This window comes from Schistocerca gregaria, chromosome 11 (assembly GCF_023897955.1).
Source record: "Schistocerca gregaria isolate iqSchGreg1 chromosome 11, iqSchGreg1.2, whole genome shotgun sequence".
Taxonomy (NCBI): domain Eukaryota; kingdom Metazoa; phylum Arthropoda; class Insecta; order Orthoptera; family Acrididae; genus Schistocerca; species Schistocerca gregaria.
In genome coordinates, this window is record NC_064930.1 from 94,410,437 (window position 1) to 94,425,570 (window position 15,134).

The 15,134-nt window shown below is 47.2% G+C and overlaps 1 protein-coding gene across 4 annotated transcripts in view; it reads right to left on the minus strand.

Annotated features, from left to right (window-relative positions):
• Nucleotides 1-15,134, minus strand: part of LOC126294960 (neprilysin-2-like) — a 385,930-nt gene that overhangs the window by 90,557 nt on the left and 280,239 nt on the right. For all 4 annotated transcript variants that reach the window (XM_049987185.1, XM_049987183.1, XM_049987186.1 and 1 more), the window contains exon 4: nt 11,750-11,998. In XM_049987185.1, coding sequence (XP_049843142.1) covers nt 11,750-11,998 — 249 coding nt within the window. The remainder of the gene's footprint in view (nt 1-11,749; nt 11,999-15,134) is intronic.

Sequence of the window (15,134 nt, forward strand, 5' to 3'; positions counted from 1 at the left end):
GCATTGACAACGTTTTGAATTGGTGAGAGATCTGGAGAATGTGCTGGCCAGGGCAGCAGTCGAACATTTTCTGTATCCAGAAAGGCCCGTACAGGACCTGCAACATGCGGTCGTGCATTATCCTCCTGAAAAGTAGAGTTTCGCAGGGATCGAATGAAGGGTAGAGCCACGGGTCGCAACGCATCTGAAATGTAACGTCCACTATTCAAATTCCCGTCAGTGCGAACAAGAGGTGACTGAGACGTGTAACCAATGGCACCCCATAACATCACGCCGGGTGATACGCCAGTATGGCGATAACGAATACACGCTTCCAATGTGCGTTCACCGCGATGTCGCCAAACACGGATGTGACCATCATGATGCTGTAAACAGAACCCGGATTGATCCTAAAAGATGACGTTTTGCCTTTCGTGCACCCAGGTTCGTCGTCGAGTACACCATTGCAGGCGCTCCTCTCTGTGATACAACGTCAAGGGTAACCGCAGCCGTGGTCTCCGAGCTGATAGTCCATGCTGCTGCAAACGTCGTCGAACTGTTCGTGCAGACGGTTGTTGTCTTGCATAGGTCCCCATCTGTTGACTCAGGGATCGAGACGTGGCTGCACTATCCGTTACAGCCGTGCGTATAACATGCCTGTCATCTCGACTGCTAGTGATACGAGGCCGTTGGGATCCAGTACGGCGTTCCGTATTACCCTCCTGAACCCGCCGATTCCATTTCTGCTAACAGGCATTGTATCTCGACCAACGCGAGCAGCAATGTTGCGATACGATAAATCGCAATCGCGATAGGCTACAATCCGACCTGTATCAAAGTGGGAAACGTGATGGTACGCATTTCTCCTCCTTACACGAGGCATCGCAGCAACATTTCACCAGGCAACTCCGGTCAACTGCTGTTTGTGTATGAGAAATCGGTCGGAAACTTTCGTCATGTCAGCACGTTGTAGGTGTCGCCACCGTCGCCAACCCTGTGTGAATGCTCTGAAAAGCAAATAATTTGCATATTACAGCATCTTCTTCCTGTCGGTTAAATTTCGCGTCTGTAGCACGTCATCTTCGGGGTGTAGCAATTTTAACGGCCAGTAGTGTATTTCCCCCAAAGGTGGAGAACTGGCAGGAGAATGCAAAAGGTCGTGATCTATAGAGTTTTGTTAAATTCTAAGTAATTAATCCTCACTCGAAAGGTGAAAAAATAAACGGCGATATTACTGAAGACAGGTGATCTCACGTCGCAGTGATAATACTATGAGGGCAAGCCAATAAGTGAATGCAATTTCTTTCCAGCTCCTTAGGCTGTCAACAATAACATGACATGTTGTGTGTTAATTGTGTTGATTGCCCGCATCTCGTTGTCGTGCGTTCTTGCTTCCCACGCCCGGGTTCCCGGGTTCGATTCCCGGCGGGGTCAGGGATTTTCTCTGTCTCGTGATGGCTGGGTGTTGTGTGATGTCCTTAGGTTAGTTAGGTTTAAGTAGTTCTAAGTTCTAGGGGACTGATGACCATAGATGTTAAGTCCCATAGTGCTCAGAGCCATTTGAAGCATTTTTTTTTTTTTTTTTTTTTTTGTTGATTCGAAGGATACCTCAAGTTGTATTCGTAGTGGTTTTCAAGGATTTTACTACGAATGTCCTGCCGTCCATAAGCTCCGAAGAGGGAATGATGGAGTTAGTTCTCTTCTGTCCTCTGGAGCGACTAAAGCTGCGTAAATTATTCGCACAATTTATCTGTAGTATGACAATAGCTGCCTCAGTGAACGAAAAATTGTGAGTGAATACTTGGCTTTAAACATGTACATGTAATTGTTTTTGATGACGAGTGTTTGGGTAGGTGATCCACTTAGGAAACGGACAGCCGCGCGGGATTAGCCGAGCGGTCTCAGGCGCCACAGTCATGGACTGTGCGGCTGGTCCCGACGGAGGTTCGAGTCCTCCCTCGGGCATGAGTGTGTATGTCTTTGTCCTTAGGATAATTTAGGCTAAGTAGCGTGTAAGATTAGGGACTGATGACCTTAGCAGTTAAGTCCCATAAGATTTCACACACATTTGAACAACTTAGGAAACGGAGAGGACCCCTGGCACAGCGTACTGAAACGATTCTTTGTGATCTTCGAGCCAGAATCGGTGATATTGAACATGATTCGAATGTTAGCCATCAGTTCCACTCTGGCAGTCGCCCAAGATTTTCTAAACTATCACCAAGTTGGTGCTTGTTGGGTACCACATCAGTTGGCAGACAAACACAGACAACAATGTTTCGAAATCACATTTAAGGGGTTCTGAAGAGGAAGAGGAATACGTTCTCAATGGTACAGTAACAGACATGGGTCCATCGTTATGGACCGAAATGTCTCTGGCGAAGCTCGGTATTTCAACGTCCACCTTCTCCCAGAGCAGACAAGTTCAAAAACCAAATTATGCAGGAAAGTTAAGATGATAGTGATTTCGGGTGTAAAATGTCCACTCCTGATTCGTTACACTCCTAAAGGTGAAACAGTCAATCTTCTTTCTTCTTCTTCTTCTTTTTCTTTCGATTACGCCATAGTCCCGTAGCGATCGCAGGGTCGGCATTGTTACAACGGATTTGACAGTGTTAGTTTCGGGGATGGCCGGATGCCCTCCCTGCCGCCACCCCATACCCCTACGACGGAGTCACTGTACCCCAACTGTCTGCGTCGAGTGTAAGTCGTGAAATAGTGCGGACGTGTTGCAAATGTCTACAACGCGTGTAACTGAGGCGGAACTTCGGGAACCAGCCCAGTATCCACCTAGCAGGATGTGGAAAACCGCCTAAAAACCATATCCAGGTTGGCTAGCACACCGGCCCTCGCCATTAATCCGCCGGGCCGATTCGATCCGGGGCCGGCGTGCCTACCCGAGTCCAGGAAGCAGCCCATTAGCGCTCTTTTTTTTTCCCCTCCGCTTTATGGTCCAAAAACGAGGCCACCTTTTTTTTGGGAACAGGAAGGCAGGATAAACAAATAATCTTTATTCGAACAATTGTGCTGTCCTAGGGATAAGAAAAATATCGAGACAGCAAAAACAATTTGCAAACCAGAAAATCAACACAAAGGCTGCCCTCTTTTTCTTTCTTTTTTTTCTTGTAACAGTAATAAAGTAAACGACAATCCTAGTCACGGTGAACATCCCATCTATCGGGCGGATTGTGAAAAACACTTGTTAAAAAATTGGAAAAGTAAGTCCTGTAATTCGTATGACTCCGAATGAGCTCGTGTTGTTCTTGTAAATACATCCAATAATCCATCACAGACTTAATATTGTACGAATACAAATATTTCGTCGCATGTCCAGCGATCCAGTTGACCGCATACGTCTTTTGTTTGGGAAAAAAGGTCTTGTCCGGTAGAAAAAGTACATCCGATGTGATTTCTGTGTAGTTAGTGCGCCGACGAAAGGCCATCATTCGACGCGTCAGCATCCAGACGTCCCTCGCTGCGCCACACACTAAACCATGTTCTTCTGTTGCTAACAGTCCACAGTTTGTGCAAAGAGCATGATCGACCATATGAATTGTATGTAATCGACTGCTGGTCACAAGTTTACGGTTTATAAGAATATACCACATCGATCTCGCTGCTGTAGACAGTAATGGAGTGTGCACTGCACACCAAATGTGGTTCCACGTTCTCGACGGGTATTTGAATTCCATTATATTGCGGCCATGGTGATCCATCAAGCACCTATAGATCTCCCGAGTCGTGGGTATTCTCGTCGAAGGTACTTTCAGACGAACATAACTGTAATCAACAAGAAATGAGGCAATGTGTACAAGAGAAGGCAAAATATTGCCCACCGCAATAGGGGATTCGTACGAAGGCGGAACAAGTACTTCTATCAGAGCTGACGTTATGGTATGCTCTCGGCTACCCTGCTGGGTCGAAGGTGAAACAGTAAATAATGACAGCAATTGTACTGTGAGATCTGAAAAAATGAAGAGGAGAAAGAGGATAGGGAAGTTTTCAAAATTTTGCTTCACGATAGCACCTGCCCTCCTGCAGTTGTGAAAACAATACAGTCGATAAGATATGTTGTTTTGGTCTCCGGAGCAACCACCGGAAAGCACTGACCCAAGTGAGTGTCACATTTTACACCCGATGCTGGAGCATCTGCACGGATTCAAGTTTTTGTTGGGTGACAAGGTTATGGTGTCGGAACACAGATGGATGTGTCTGAGGCTACAGAGCTTCTTTCAGACGGAATTAGGACGCCTGTCAAGAGATCCACAAAGAGCATAGCGTCTGAGAGACATTATGTAGATATATGATGCCACCTGCAATGTTGTTTTTCCGATTAAAAATTTATTTTGGATATATTATGTCTACCCTTTGACTTGTCCTTATGATTGTGGCGTTGATGCTCTGCTGTTTGATGATGACAGCTCTTCAGTAGGTTGGCTGGAAGACGATATTCAGAGGCTTCAAAATAAGCTCCAAACAGACTGACGGATAGAATTGGATCGTGAGGTCGTGAGGATGAAAGAAGAATTGGAACATGGGTGTAGCACTCCGTCTTCAGGCCACGAGTGGCCTACGGCGACCATCCGACCGCCGTGTCATCCTCAGCAGAGGATGCAGATAGGAGGGGCAGGGGGTGAGCACACCGCTCTCCCGGTCGTTAAGGTGGTATTCTTGACCGGTGCCGCTACTATTCGGTCGAGTAGCTCCTCAATTGTAAAGCTGATGTATTTAGGAATTTGTCAGGTTTCATTGGAAGGGCCTGGATAATGGGACAGAACAAGACAGCGCTTGTGAGTGGGAATGGAGCAGCATTGGAGAACTTTGGACGGTCGGCTGGAGTGCGACCAAAAGTGTGTCGAGGTGGAAGAATGTAAAGTGAGGGTACGCCGGTGGAATTCAGGTGAAATATGGAATAGGCAGCCAGTTTCGTTCGTTTGGTTCAACTGTATCACACAGTTCAGATGGGAGGTGAACAGGGCTGCAAACGTTTAACACTTAACGCTGTGAGCCCCTGTCTAATGAAGACTCGTACTATGCAGTTTCAGATGGCAATACAGACCTGAAATGGAAATGATCATACGCTATTATTAGCTGGAAGACCCTGTCTTTGGTTTCCAGAATGAGATTTTCACTCTGCAGCGGAGTGTGCGCTGATATGAAACTTCCTGGCAGATTAAAACTGTGTACCCGACCGAGACTCGAACTCGGGACCTATGCCTTTCGCGTGCAAGCGCTCTACCATCTTTGGTTGTTCAGCTGCCTCTTGTAAGTCTTTGTACACTTCTAGGAAAAAAGATAGTACACCTGGGAAGATGTAGATTTTCATAGCAGACGGCATATCCCACCTGGTTAGTGGTAGATGTACTGATAACGTCATACGCGAGAGGATAGCATAGAGGAATAGCTACCAGAGCGCCATCTACGACTACCCTTTAATAGGGAATGTTCACAGCCAGAAGATCCAGTGTGGTGCAAACGTGTGAAGCAAGTAGGTGACCGTACCACAGAGATGCACTCGTGCTTCCTACAGCCGTCTGAGTGAGTATGAAAGGGGTCAAACTGTGGTCTTTCGAGTGGCACGATGGTCCTTTGGGAGAACTACCACGCAAGTTGGACATGCTGCGTCAGTAGTACAGTATTGCTAGTATGTGTGCCCACGTTAACAATCCCACGCCTGTAGAAGAGGGTCTGGGCGTCCACATATCACAGACGCAGCAGTGACAGATCATACAGCTACTGGAGCACAGATAAGAAGGCTTGTGAGCCCAGATGTGTGAACACGAACTGTTGCGAGCTAGTTATTAGGAGGGTCACTCCAAAACAAATGCACACTATTTTCTTTTTAAATCCGTCTTTTATTCTACATGTTTGAAAGTTTTACAGTGTGTAGATACATCATTTAGGAACAATATTTCCATTTCTCCACATAATTTCCATCCCTCTCAACTGCCTTATGCCATCTTGGAACCAGCGCCTGTATTCTCGTACGGTAAAATTTTGAGCCAATCTGTTGGAGCCACTGTTTGGCAGCGTGCACAAGAGGGTCATCAAACCTTGTTCCACGAAGAGAGTCTTTCAGTTTCCCAAAGAGATGCTAGTCACGTGGAGCGAGGTCAGGACTGTAAGGCGGGTGTTTCAATGTTGTCCATCCGAGTTTTGTGATCGCTTGCCTCGTTTTTTGACTGACATGTGGCCGTGCATTGTCTTGCAACAGCAAAATGTCCTGCTTTTGCCGATGTGGTCGAACACGACTCAGTCGAGCTTGACGTTTCTTCAATGTCGTCACATACGCATCAGAATTTATGGTGGTTCCACTTGGCACGATGTCCACAAGCGAGAGTCCTTCGGAATCGAAAAACACCGCAGCCATAACTTTTCCAGCAGAAGGTGTGGTTTTGAATTTTTTTCTTGGGTGAATTTCGATGATGCCACTCCATTGATTGCCTCTTCGTCTCTGGTGAAAAATCATGGAGCCATGTTTCATTACCTGTCACAATTCTTGCAAGAAATTCATCTCCACCATTCTCGTACTGTTCCAAAAGTTCGCTGCATACCGTTTTTCTTGTTTCCTTGTGAGCCACTGTCAACATCCTGTGAACCCACCTGGCACGCACCTTTTTTAACGCCAACACTTTGAGTATTCTGCAAACACTTCCTTCCCCTATCCCAACGTAGCGTGACAATTTGTTCACTGTGATGCGTCTGTCAGCAGTCACCAATTCGTTACCTCTCTGCACATTGTCTGGAGTGTGTGCAGTACGAGGCCTGCCGCTGCGAGGACAGTCCTCAATATTGCCGTGCCCGCTTTCATCACATAACCCGCTCGCCCACTGATTAACTGTACTGCCATCGACAGCTGCATCTCCATACGCCTTTTTCGACCTCTTGTGGCTGTTTCTCACTGTCTCGTTTTCACAGCACAGGAATTCTATGACAGCACGTTGCTTCTGACGAACGTCAATTGTAGCTGCCATCTTGAAGACGTGCTGTGACGGCGCCACTCACGGGAACAGGTTGAACTAAGTTTGAAAACAAGCGGGAAGGATGTATCTACACACTGTGAAACTTTCACACATGCAGGATGAAAACTGTATTTTTACAAAAATTTCTTTTGGAGTGACCCTCATAGCAGTGGGTCTACAGGTCCGCACAGCTCTAGCTCTTCTTCCACACACGCGACAGCATCAACTTACACAGCTAGACTTGTGCTGTCAGAGGATCACTTGGAAGAATGGTCTTCAGGAATGGAAGCAATTCTGGCTGGACGCAAGTGATGGTACTTTGCATGTATGACGTAGACCTGTGAAACGCTGTCCTGTGGAGTGAATTCATCACACCCACACTGGCCAAACCCTAGGCTTTATGGGCTGGAGTGCGATAAGCTACAACTTCCGCTCACCAATGCTAAACTACTGGCCATTAAAATTGCTACACCATGAAGAGGACGTGCTACAGACGCGAAATTTAACCGACAGGAAGAAGATGCTGTGATATGCAAATGATTAGCTTTTCAGAGCATTCACACAAGGTTGGCGCCGGTGTCGACACCTTTTACGTGCTGACATGAGGAAAGTTTCCGACCGATTTCTCATACACAAGCAGCACTTGACCGGCATTGCCTGGTAAACGTTGCTCTGATGCCTCGTGTATGGAGGAGAAATGCGTACCATCACGTTTCCGACTTTGATAAAGGTCGGATTGTAGCCTATCGCCATTGCGGTTTATCGTATCGCGATTTGCTGCTCGCGTCGGTCGAGATCCAATGCCTGTTAGCAGAATATGGAATCGGTGGGTTCAGGAGGGTAATACGGAAGGCCGTGCTGGATCCCAACGGCCTCGTATCACTAGCAGTCGGGATGACAGGCATGTTATCTGCACGGCTGTAACGGATCGTGCAGCCACGTCTCGATCCCTGAATCAACAGATGGGGACGTTTGCAAGACAACAACCATCTGCACGAACAGTTCGACGACGTTTGTAGCAGCACGGACTATCAGCTCGGAGACCGTGGCTGCGGTTACCCTTCACGCTGCATCACAGACAGCAGCGCCTGCGATGGTGTACTCGACGACGAACCTGGGTGCACGAATGGCAAAACGTCATTTTTTCGGATGAATCCAGGTTCTGTTTACAGCATCAGGATTGTCGCTACCGTGTTTGGCGACATCACGGTGAACGGACATTGTAAGTATGTATTCGTCATCGCCATACTGTCGTATCATCCGGTGTGATGGTATGGGGTGCCATTGCTTACACTTCTCGGTCATCTCTTGTACGCATTGACGGCACTTTGAAAAGTGGACGTTACATTTCAGATGTGTTACGACCCGTGGCTCTACCCTTCATTCGATCCCTGTGAAACACTACATTGCAGCAGGATAATGCATGACCGCTTGTTGCAGGTCCTGTACGGGCCTTACTGGATACAGAAAATGGTTGACAGCTGCCCTGGCCAGCACATTCTCCAGATCTCTCACCAAATGAAAACGTCTGGTCAATTCTGGCCGATCAACTGGCTTGTCACAATACGCCAGTCACTACTCTTCATGAAGTGTGGTGAAGCTGCATGGGCAGCTGTACCTGCACGCGCCAAGCTCTGTTTGACTCAATGCCCAGGCGTTCCTGGGTACTGATTTCTCAGGATCTATGCACCCAAATTGCGTGAAAATGTGATCAGTTGTTAGTTCTAGTGTAACACTTTTGTCTAATGAATAGCTGTTTATCACCCGCATTTCTTCTTGGTGCAGCAATTTTAATGGCCAGTGGTGTATTTCTGGAGGGGACGGTAACCAGAGCTCAGTACATGCAAAATGTTGCTGGACGTGTTCTTTTGCTGTTCTTGCAACAGGAAAGTGATGTGTAGTTCCAACAGGATAATGCTCGCCCGCCCATGACTCAAGGAACTCAATGTGCTCTGCAACAACTTTCCTCGCCAGCACCATCTCCAGACTTGTCTCCAGTCGAGCACATGTGGGATACAGTGGGACAAGAAGTGACTCCTGTGACTCATCAACTGGCAGCTCTTACAGAGCTACGTGAACAGGTCGAACGGACGTGGCATAACATATCCCAATATGATCGACTGGATGCCAGAGTCAGCGCCTGCATTGCCACCTGTGGAGGCTACACCACGTACTAATATGGGTGTTTCTGTGTGGCTCGATACCTGGTAGCCTTTACAATGGTGCCTGTAATGGAGGTGCGTTACAAGCAGAGAGCTGTCACTGTGTTTCTTTTGGTGGAAAGTAGAGCATTGTATGTATTCGTACGTGCTCAGAAGAAAAGCACGGTGAGTCGTTGAGCGAGGCGACTGTCATCGTCGCAACGACGTCGTGCGAACCTGTCGGATCTCCCAGCATGCCAGCCGACCCACACAGGTGTGACTAACGCAGTGTTGGAACGTGCGGACACTCTCATTCGAGGTGATGGACGGATCACAATCAAACATCTCGCTGCTCAGCTGAAGGCCGCTGTCGGTAGTGCTGGCACACAAAGGTCTGTACCCACTGGGATTCTCGCCGCCTGGTGGAAGGGAGGGCAATGAAGAACCAATCCGTGTGGGACCGCTCGAGTGTTACGAGACTGATCGTGACAATTATTTGTCAAACACCCTCACAGGCGACGTAATGTGGGTTCTTCACTTCGAACAGGAAACAGAATGGCAGTCCATGGAGTGGCATCACACCATCTACAATGGCAGGTTTTCGAGATTTAAGTGAGTTTGAACATGGTGTTATAGTCGGCTCACGAGCAATGAGACGCAGTATCTACGAGTTAGTGATGAAGTGGGGATTTTCCTGTACGACCATTTCACGAGTGCACCGTGAATATCAGGAATCTGGTAAAACTTCAAATCTCTGACATTGGTGTGCCCGGAAAAAGATCCTCCTAGAATGGCACCAATGTCGAGAATCGTTCAGCGAGACAGCAGTGCAATCCTTCCACAAATTGCTGCAGAATTCAGTGCCGGGCCATCAACAAGTGTTAGCGCGTGAAGTGTTCAACGAAACATCACCGATATGGGCTTTTGGAGCCGAAGGCCCATTCGTGTACCCTCGATGACTGCACAACAGAAAGCTTTTCACCTCACCTGGGCCCATCAACACAGATGTTGGACTGTTGGCGACTGCAAACAAGTCAGACGAGTCTCGTGTCAAATTGTATCAAGTGGATGGACTTCTACAGGTATGGAGAAAACCTCACGAATCCGTGGAAGCTGGATGCCAGCAGGTGACTGTTCAAGCTGGTGTCTGTATAATGGTGTGCGATGTGTGCAGTTAGAATGATATGGGATATGTCTAGGTACGACACTGATAGGTGACACACACGTAAGCATCCGGTCTGATCACCTGCATCAATTCGTGTCCACTGTGCATTCTGACGGACTTGGGCATTTCCAGCAGGACAACGCGGCACGCCACTCGTCCAGAATTGCTACAGGGTGGCTCCAGGAACACTTCTGCTGGCCACTAAACTCCCCAGGCGAGCATATCTGGGATGCCTTGCCACACGCTGTTCAGAAGAGGTCTGCACTCCCTCGTACTTTCAGATTTAGAGGCAGCCCTGCAGGACTCATGGTGTCAGCTCCCTCCAGCACTGCTTAAGACGTTAGTCGAGTCCATGCGTCGTCGTGTTGCGCCTTTCCTGCTTGCTGGCGAGGGGGAGGGGGTGTTGAAGATATTAGGTTCAGATGGCTCTGAGCACTATGGGACTTCTGAGGTCATCAGTCCCCTAGAACTACTTAAACCTAACTAACCTAAGGACATCACACACATCCATGCCCGAGGCAGGATTAGAACCTGCGATCGTAGCGGTCGAGCGGTTCCACATTGTAGCGCCTAGAACCGCTCGTCCATCCCGGCCGGCATGATATTAGGCAGGTGTAGCAGTTTCTTTGGCTATTCAGTGTAGATTACGCTGGTAACAGTCAAAGTAACAAAGGAAAATAGCATGGGAATTCCCTTATGTAGAAGGCTGATGCAAGATGCTGTCAAAGGTGTGTTCTCGCTCCATAAACAAACGCCAGCTCACTTTGCACAAAACACAGATGCCACTTCTTTGGGATATCAAATTTTGCCTCACACCCTATTTTCTACTTACACGGAACCCTGTGTTCTCCTCCTTCCTCGAATGAAGAGACCATTGTGTGGCATGGATTCGAAAGATAAAGAGGACCTGCTTTTCGACGCCAAATGTAGATTTTTATCACGAATGTCTCCCCCAATGCAGCCATACTGAAGGAGGCACTGAAGGAGGTAAAAAATGTAAATTTCGTGTGAATAGGGCCTCACGTCGGGTAGACCGTTCGCTGGGTGCAAGTCTTTCCATTTCACGTCGATGAGGATGAAATGATGACGATTAGGACACCACAACACCCAGTCCCTGAGCGGGGAAAATCTCCGACCCAGCCGGGAATCGAACCCGGGCCCTTAGGACTGACAGTTTGTCGCGCCGATGACTACCGGCGGCGAACACTGAAGGAGGTGGATATGCAGAGAATAACTAGCAGCGTCACGAAAGTTTCGTGGTCAGGGTTTGATATTCCGAGGTGATAAACCTCTGGAGAAAGCTCTCTGGCAGGCAGATAACTGTCCTTAGGAGCGCGGTGGGGTGGGGGGTGGGGGGGGGTGGGGGGGGGGGGATGGACGAGTGATCACTCATGTTCAAACGTGGGAGGTGACTGTCGTACCTGAGGAGCAAGTACGAAGCATTAACATGATGCTTGGACTCTGGCAAGAGAATGTTCAGAATCTGTGGGTGCGGTACTCACTCTTGTTCATGCAGGCGCTGTAGAGGTTCCTGGCCAGCCGCAGGCTCCTGGGGACCGTCTCTCGGGCGCCCTCCTCCTCGATGGCGGTGCGCAGCTTCTCCAGCAGCCGGTCGTTGAGAGCCGAGAAGGTGCTCACCTTCGACTTGTCGTCCGGGATGTTGGTGGCGCGCAGGTAGTTGCCACACGCGAACTGGTAGAAGTCGTCGCAGGGGTCCGCCGACGCGTCCATTTTGTCCAGCACCTCGGATGCTGTCCGGGCACGAACCGCACCACAAATCACTCACGGACTTTGCATCGCTTTAGGGAGACACACTGGTCGGAGCAGTAGAAGTCTTAAACAAGTTTACATTACAAACATCCTTATTCCCCTCCTGCATTGCACTGGCACAGCTGTAGATATTTTTCAGCAGTATGTCTACCGATTACCTGCCCCACTTTGACCTTTAAATGACCTCCCACGTCGGGACTGACGGAGGGCATCGAAAGGGTGCAAAGAAGGGCAGCTCGTTTTGTATTATCACGAAATCGGGGAGAAGAGTGATGAAGAGTAGGCTGAAGTTCAAGAGGAGGCGCGTAGAGGTTCAGGGCACTCTCTTGTCCTAGGGGTGGAAAATTGCCCCTAAAGGCGGAAGAATCAGCAATGATCAACGACATGAGGATGCAGAAGGCAATAGAAACCACTGCATTAAAGACACGAAACGTGTATCCACAGGACATGTGGCCTGTAGTTGAAGAAGTGTCATGATAATCTCTCCATTGGCAAAAGATTCCGGAATGGTCCCCCATTCGGATCTTCGAGAGGGGACTGCCAAGGGGAAGGTTACCATGAGAAAAAGACTGAATAATCAACGAAAGGATAATGTTCTACGAATCGGGGCGTGGAATGTCAGAAGCTTGAACGTGGTAGGGAAACTAGAAAAACTGAAAAGGGAAATTCAAAGGCTCAATCTAGATATAGTAGGGGTCAGTGAAGTGAAGTGGAAGGAAGACAAGGATTTCTGGTCAGATGAGTATCCTCTAATATCAACAGCAGCAGAAAATGGTATAAGAGGTGTAGGATTTGTTATGAATAGGAAGGTAGAGCAGAGGGTGTGTTACTGTGAACAGTTCAGTCACCGGGTTGTTCTAATCAGAATCGACAGCAGACCAACACTGACAACGATAGTTCAGGTATACATGCCAAAGTCGCAAGCTGAAGATGAACAGATAGAGAAAGTGTATGAGGATATTGAAACGGTAATGCAGTATGTAAAGGGGGACGAAAATCTAATAGTCATGGGCGACTGGAATGCAGTTGTAGGGGAAGGAGTAGAAGAAAAGGTTACAGGAGAATATGGGCTTGGGACATGGAATGAAAGAGGAAAAAGACTAATTGAGTTCTGTAACAAGTTTCAGCTAGTAATAGCGAATACCCTGTTCAAGAATCACAAGAGGAGGAGATATACTTGGAAAACGCCGGGAGATACGGGAAGATTTCAATTCGATTACATCATGGCCAGACAGAGATTCCGAAATCAGACGCTGGATTGTAAGGCGTACCCAGGAGCAGATATAGACCCAGATCACAATATAGTAGTGATGAAGAGTAGGCTGAAGTTCAAGACATTATTCAGGAAGAATCAATACGCAAAGAAGTGGGATACGGAAGTTCTAAAGAATGACGAGGTACGTTTGAAGTTCTTTAACGCTATAGATACAGCAATAAGGAATAGCGCAGTAGGCAACACAGTTGAAGAGGAATGGACGTCTCTAAAAAGGGCCATCACAGAAGTTGGGAAGGAAAACATAGGTACAAGAAAGGTAGCAGCGATGAAACCATGGGTAACAGAAGAAATACTTCAGTTGATTGATGAAAGGAGGAAGTACAAACATGTTCCGGGAAAATCAGGAATACAGAAATACAAGTCGCTGAGGAATGAAATAAATAGGAAGTGCAGGGAAGCTAAGACGAAATGGCTGCAGGAAAAAATGTGAAGACATCGAAAAAGATATGATTGTCGGAAGGACAGACTCAGCATACAGGAAAGTCAAAACAACCTTTGGTGACATTAAAAGCAACGCTGGTAACATTAAGAGTGCAACGGGAATTCCACTGTTAAATGCAGAGGAGAGAGCAGATAGGTGGAAAGAATACATTGAAAGCCTCTATGAGGGTGAAGAATTGTCTGATGTGATAGAAGAAGGAACAGGAGTCGATTTAGAAGAGATAGGGGATCCAGTATTAGAATCGGAATTTAAAAGAGCTTTGGAGGACTTACGCTCAAATAAGGCAGAAGGAATAGACAATATTGCATCAGAATTTCAAAAATCATTAGGGGAAGTGGCAACAAAACGACTATTCATGTTGGTGTGTAGAATATATGAGTCTGGCGACATACTATCTGACTTTGGGAAAAGCATCATCCACACAATTCCGAAGACGGCAAGAGCTGACAAGTGCGAGAAGTATCGCACAATCAGCTTAACAGCTCACGCATCGAAGCTGCTTCCAAGAATAATATACAGAAGAATGGAAAAGAAAATTGAGAATGCGCTAAGTGACGATCAGTTTGGCTTTAGGAAAAGTAAAGGCACGAGAGAGGCAATTCTGACGTTACGGCTAATAATGGCAGCAAGGCTAAAGTAAAATCAAGACACGTTCATAGGATTTGTCGACCTGGAAAAAGCGTTCGACAATATAAAATGGTGCAAGCTGTTCAAGATTCTGAAAAAAGTAGGGGTAAGCTATAGGGAGAGACGGGTCATATACAATATGTACAACAACCAAGAGGGAATAATAAGAGTGGACGATCAAGAACGAAGTGCTCGTATTACGAAGGGTCTAAGACAAGGCTGTAGCCTTTCGCCCCTACTCTTCAACCTGTACATCGAGGAAGCAATGATGGAAATAAAAGAAAGGTTCAGGAGTGGAATTAAAATACAAGGTGAAAGGATATGAATGATACGATTCGCTGATGACATTGCTATCCTGAGTGAATGTGAAGAAGAATTAAATGATCTGCTGAACGGAATGATCAGTCTAATGAGTACACAGTATGCTTTGAGAGTAAATCGGAGAAAGACGAAGGTAATGAGAAGTAGTAGAAATGAGAAAAGCGAGAAACTTAATATCAGGATTGGTGGTCAGGAAGTCAATGAAGCTAAGGAATTCTGCTACCTAGGCAGTAAAATAACCAATGACGGACGGAGCAAGGAGGACAACAAAAGCAGACTCGCTATGGCAAAAAAGGCATTTCTGGTCAAGAGAAGTCTACTAATATCAAATACCGGCCTTAATTTGAGGAAGAAATTGCTGAGGATGTACGTCTGGAGTACAGAATTGTATGGTAGTGAAACATGGACTGTGGGAAAACCGGAACAGAAGAGAATCGAAGCATTTGAGATG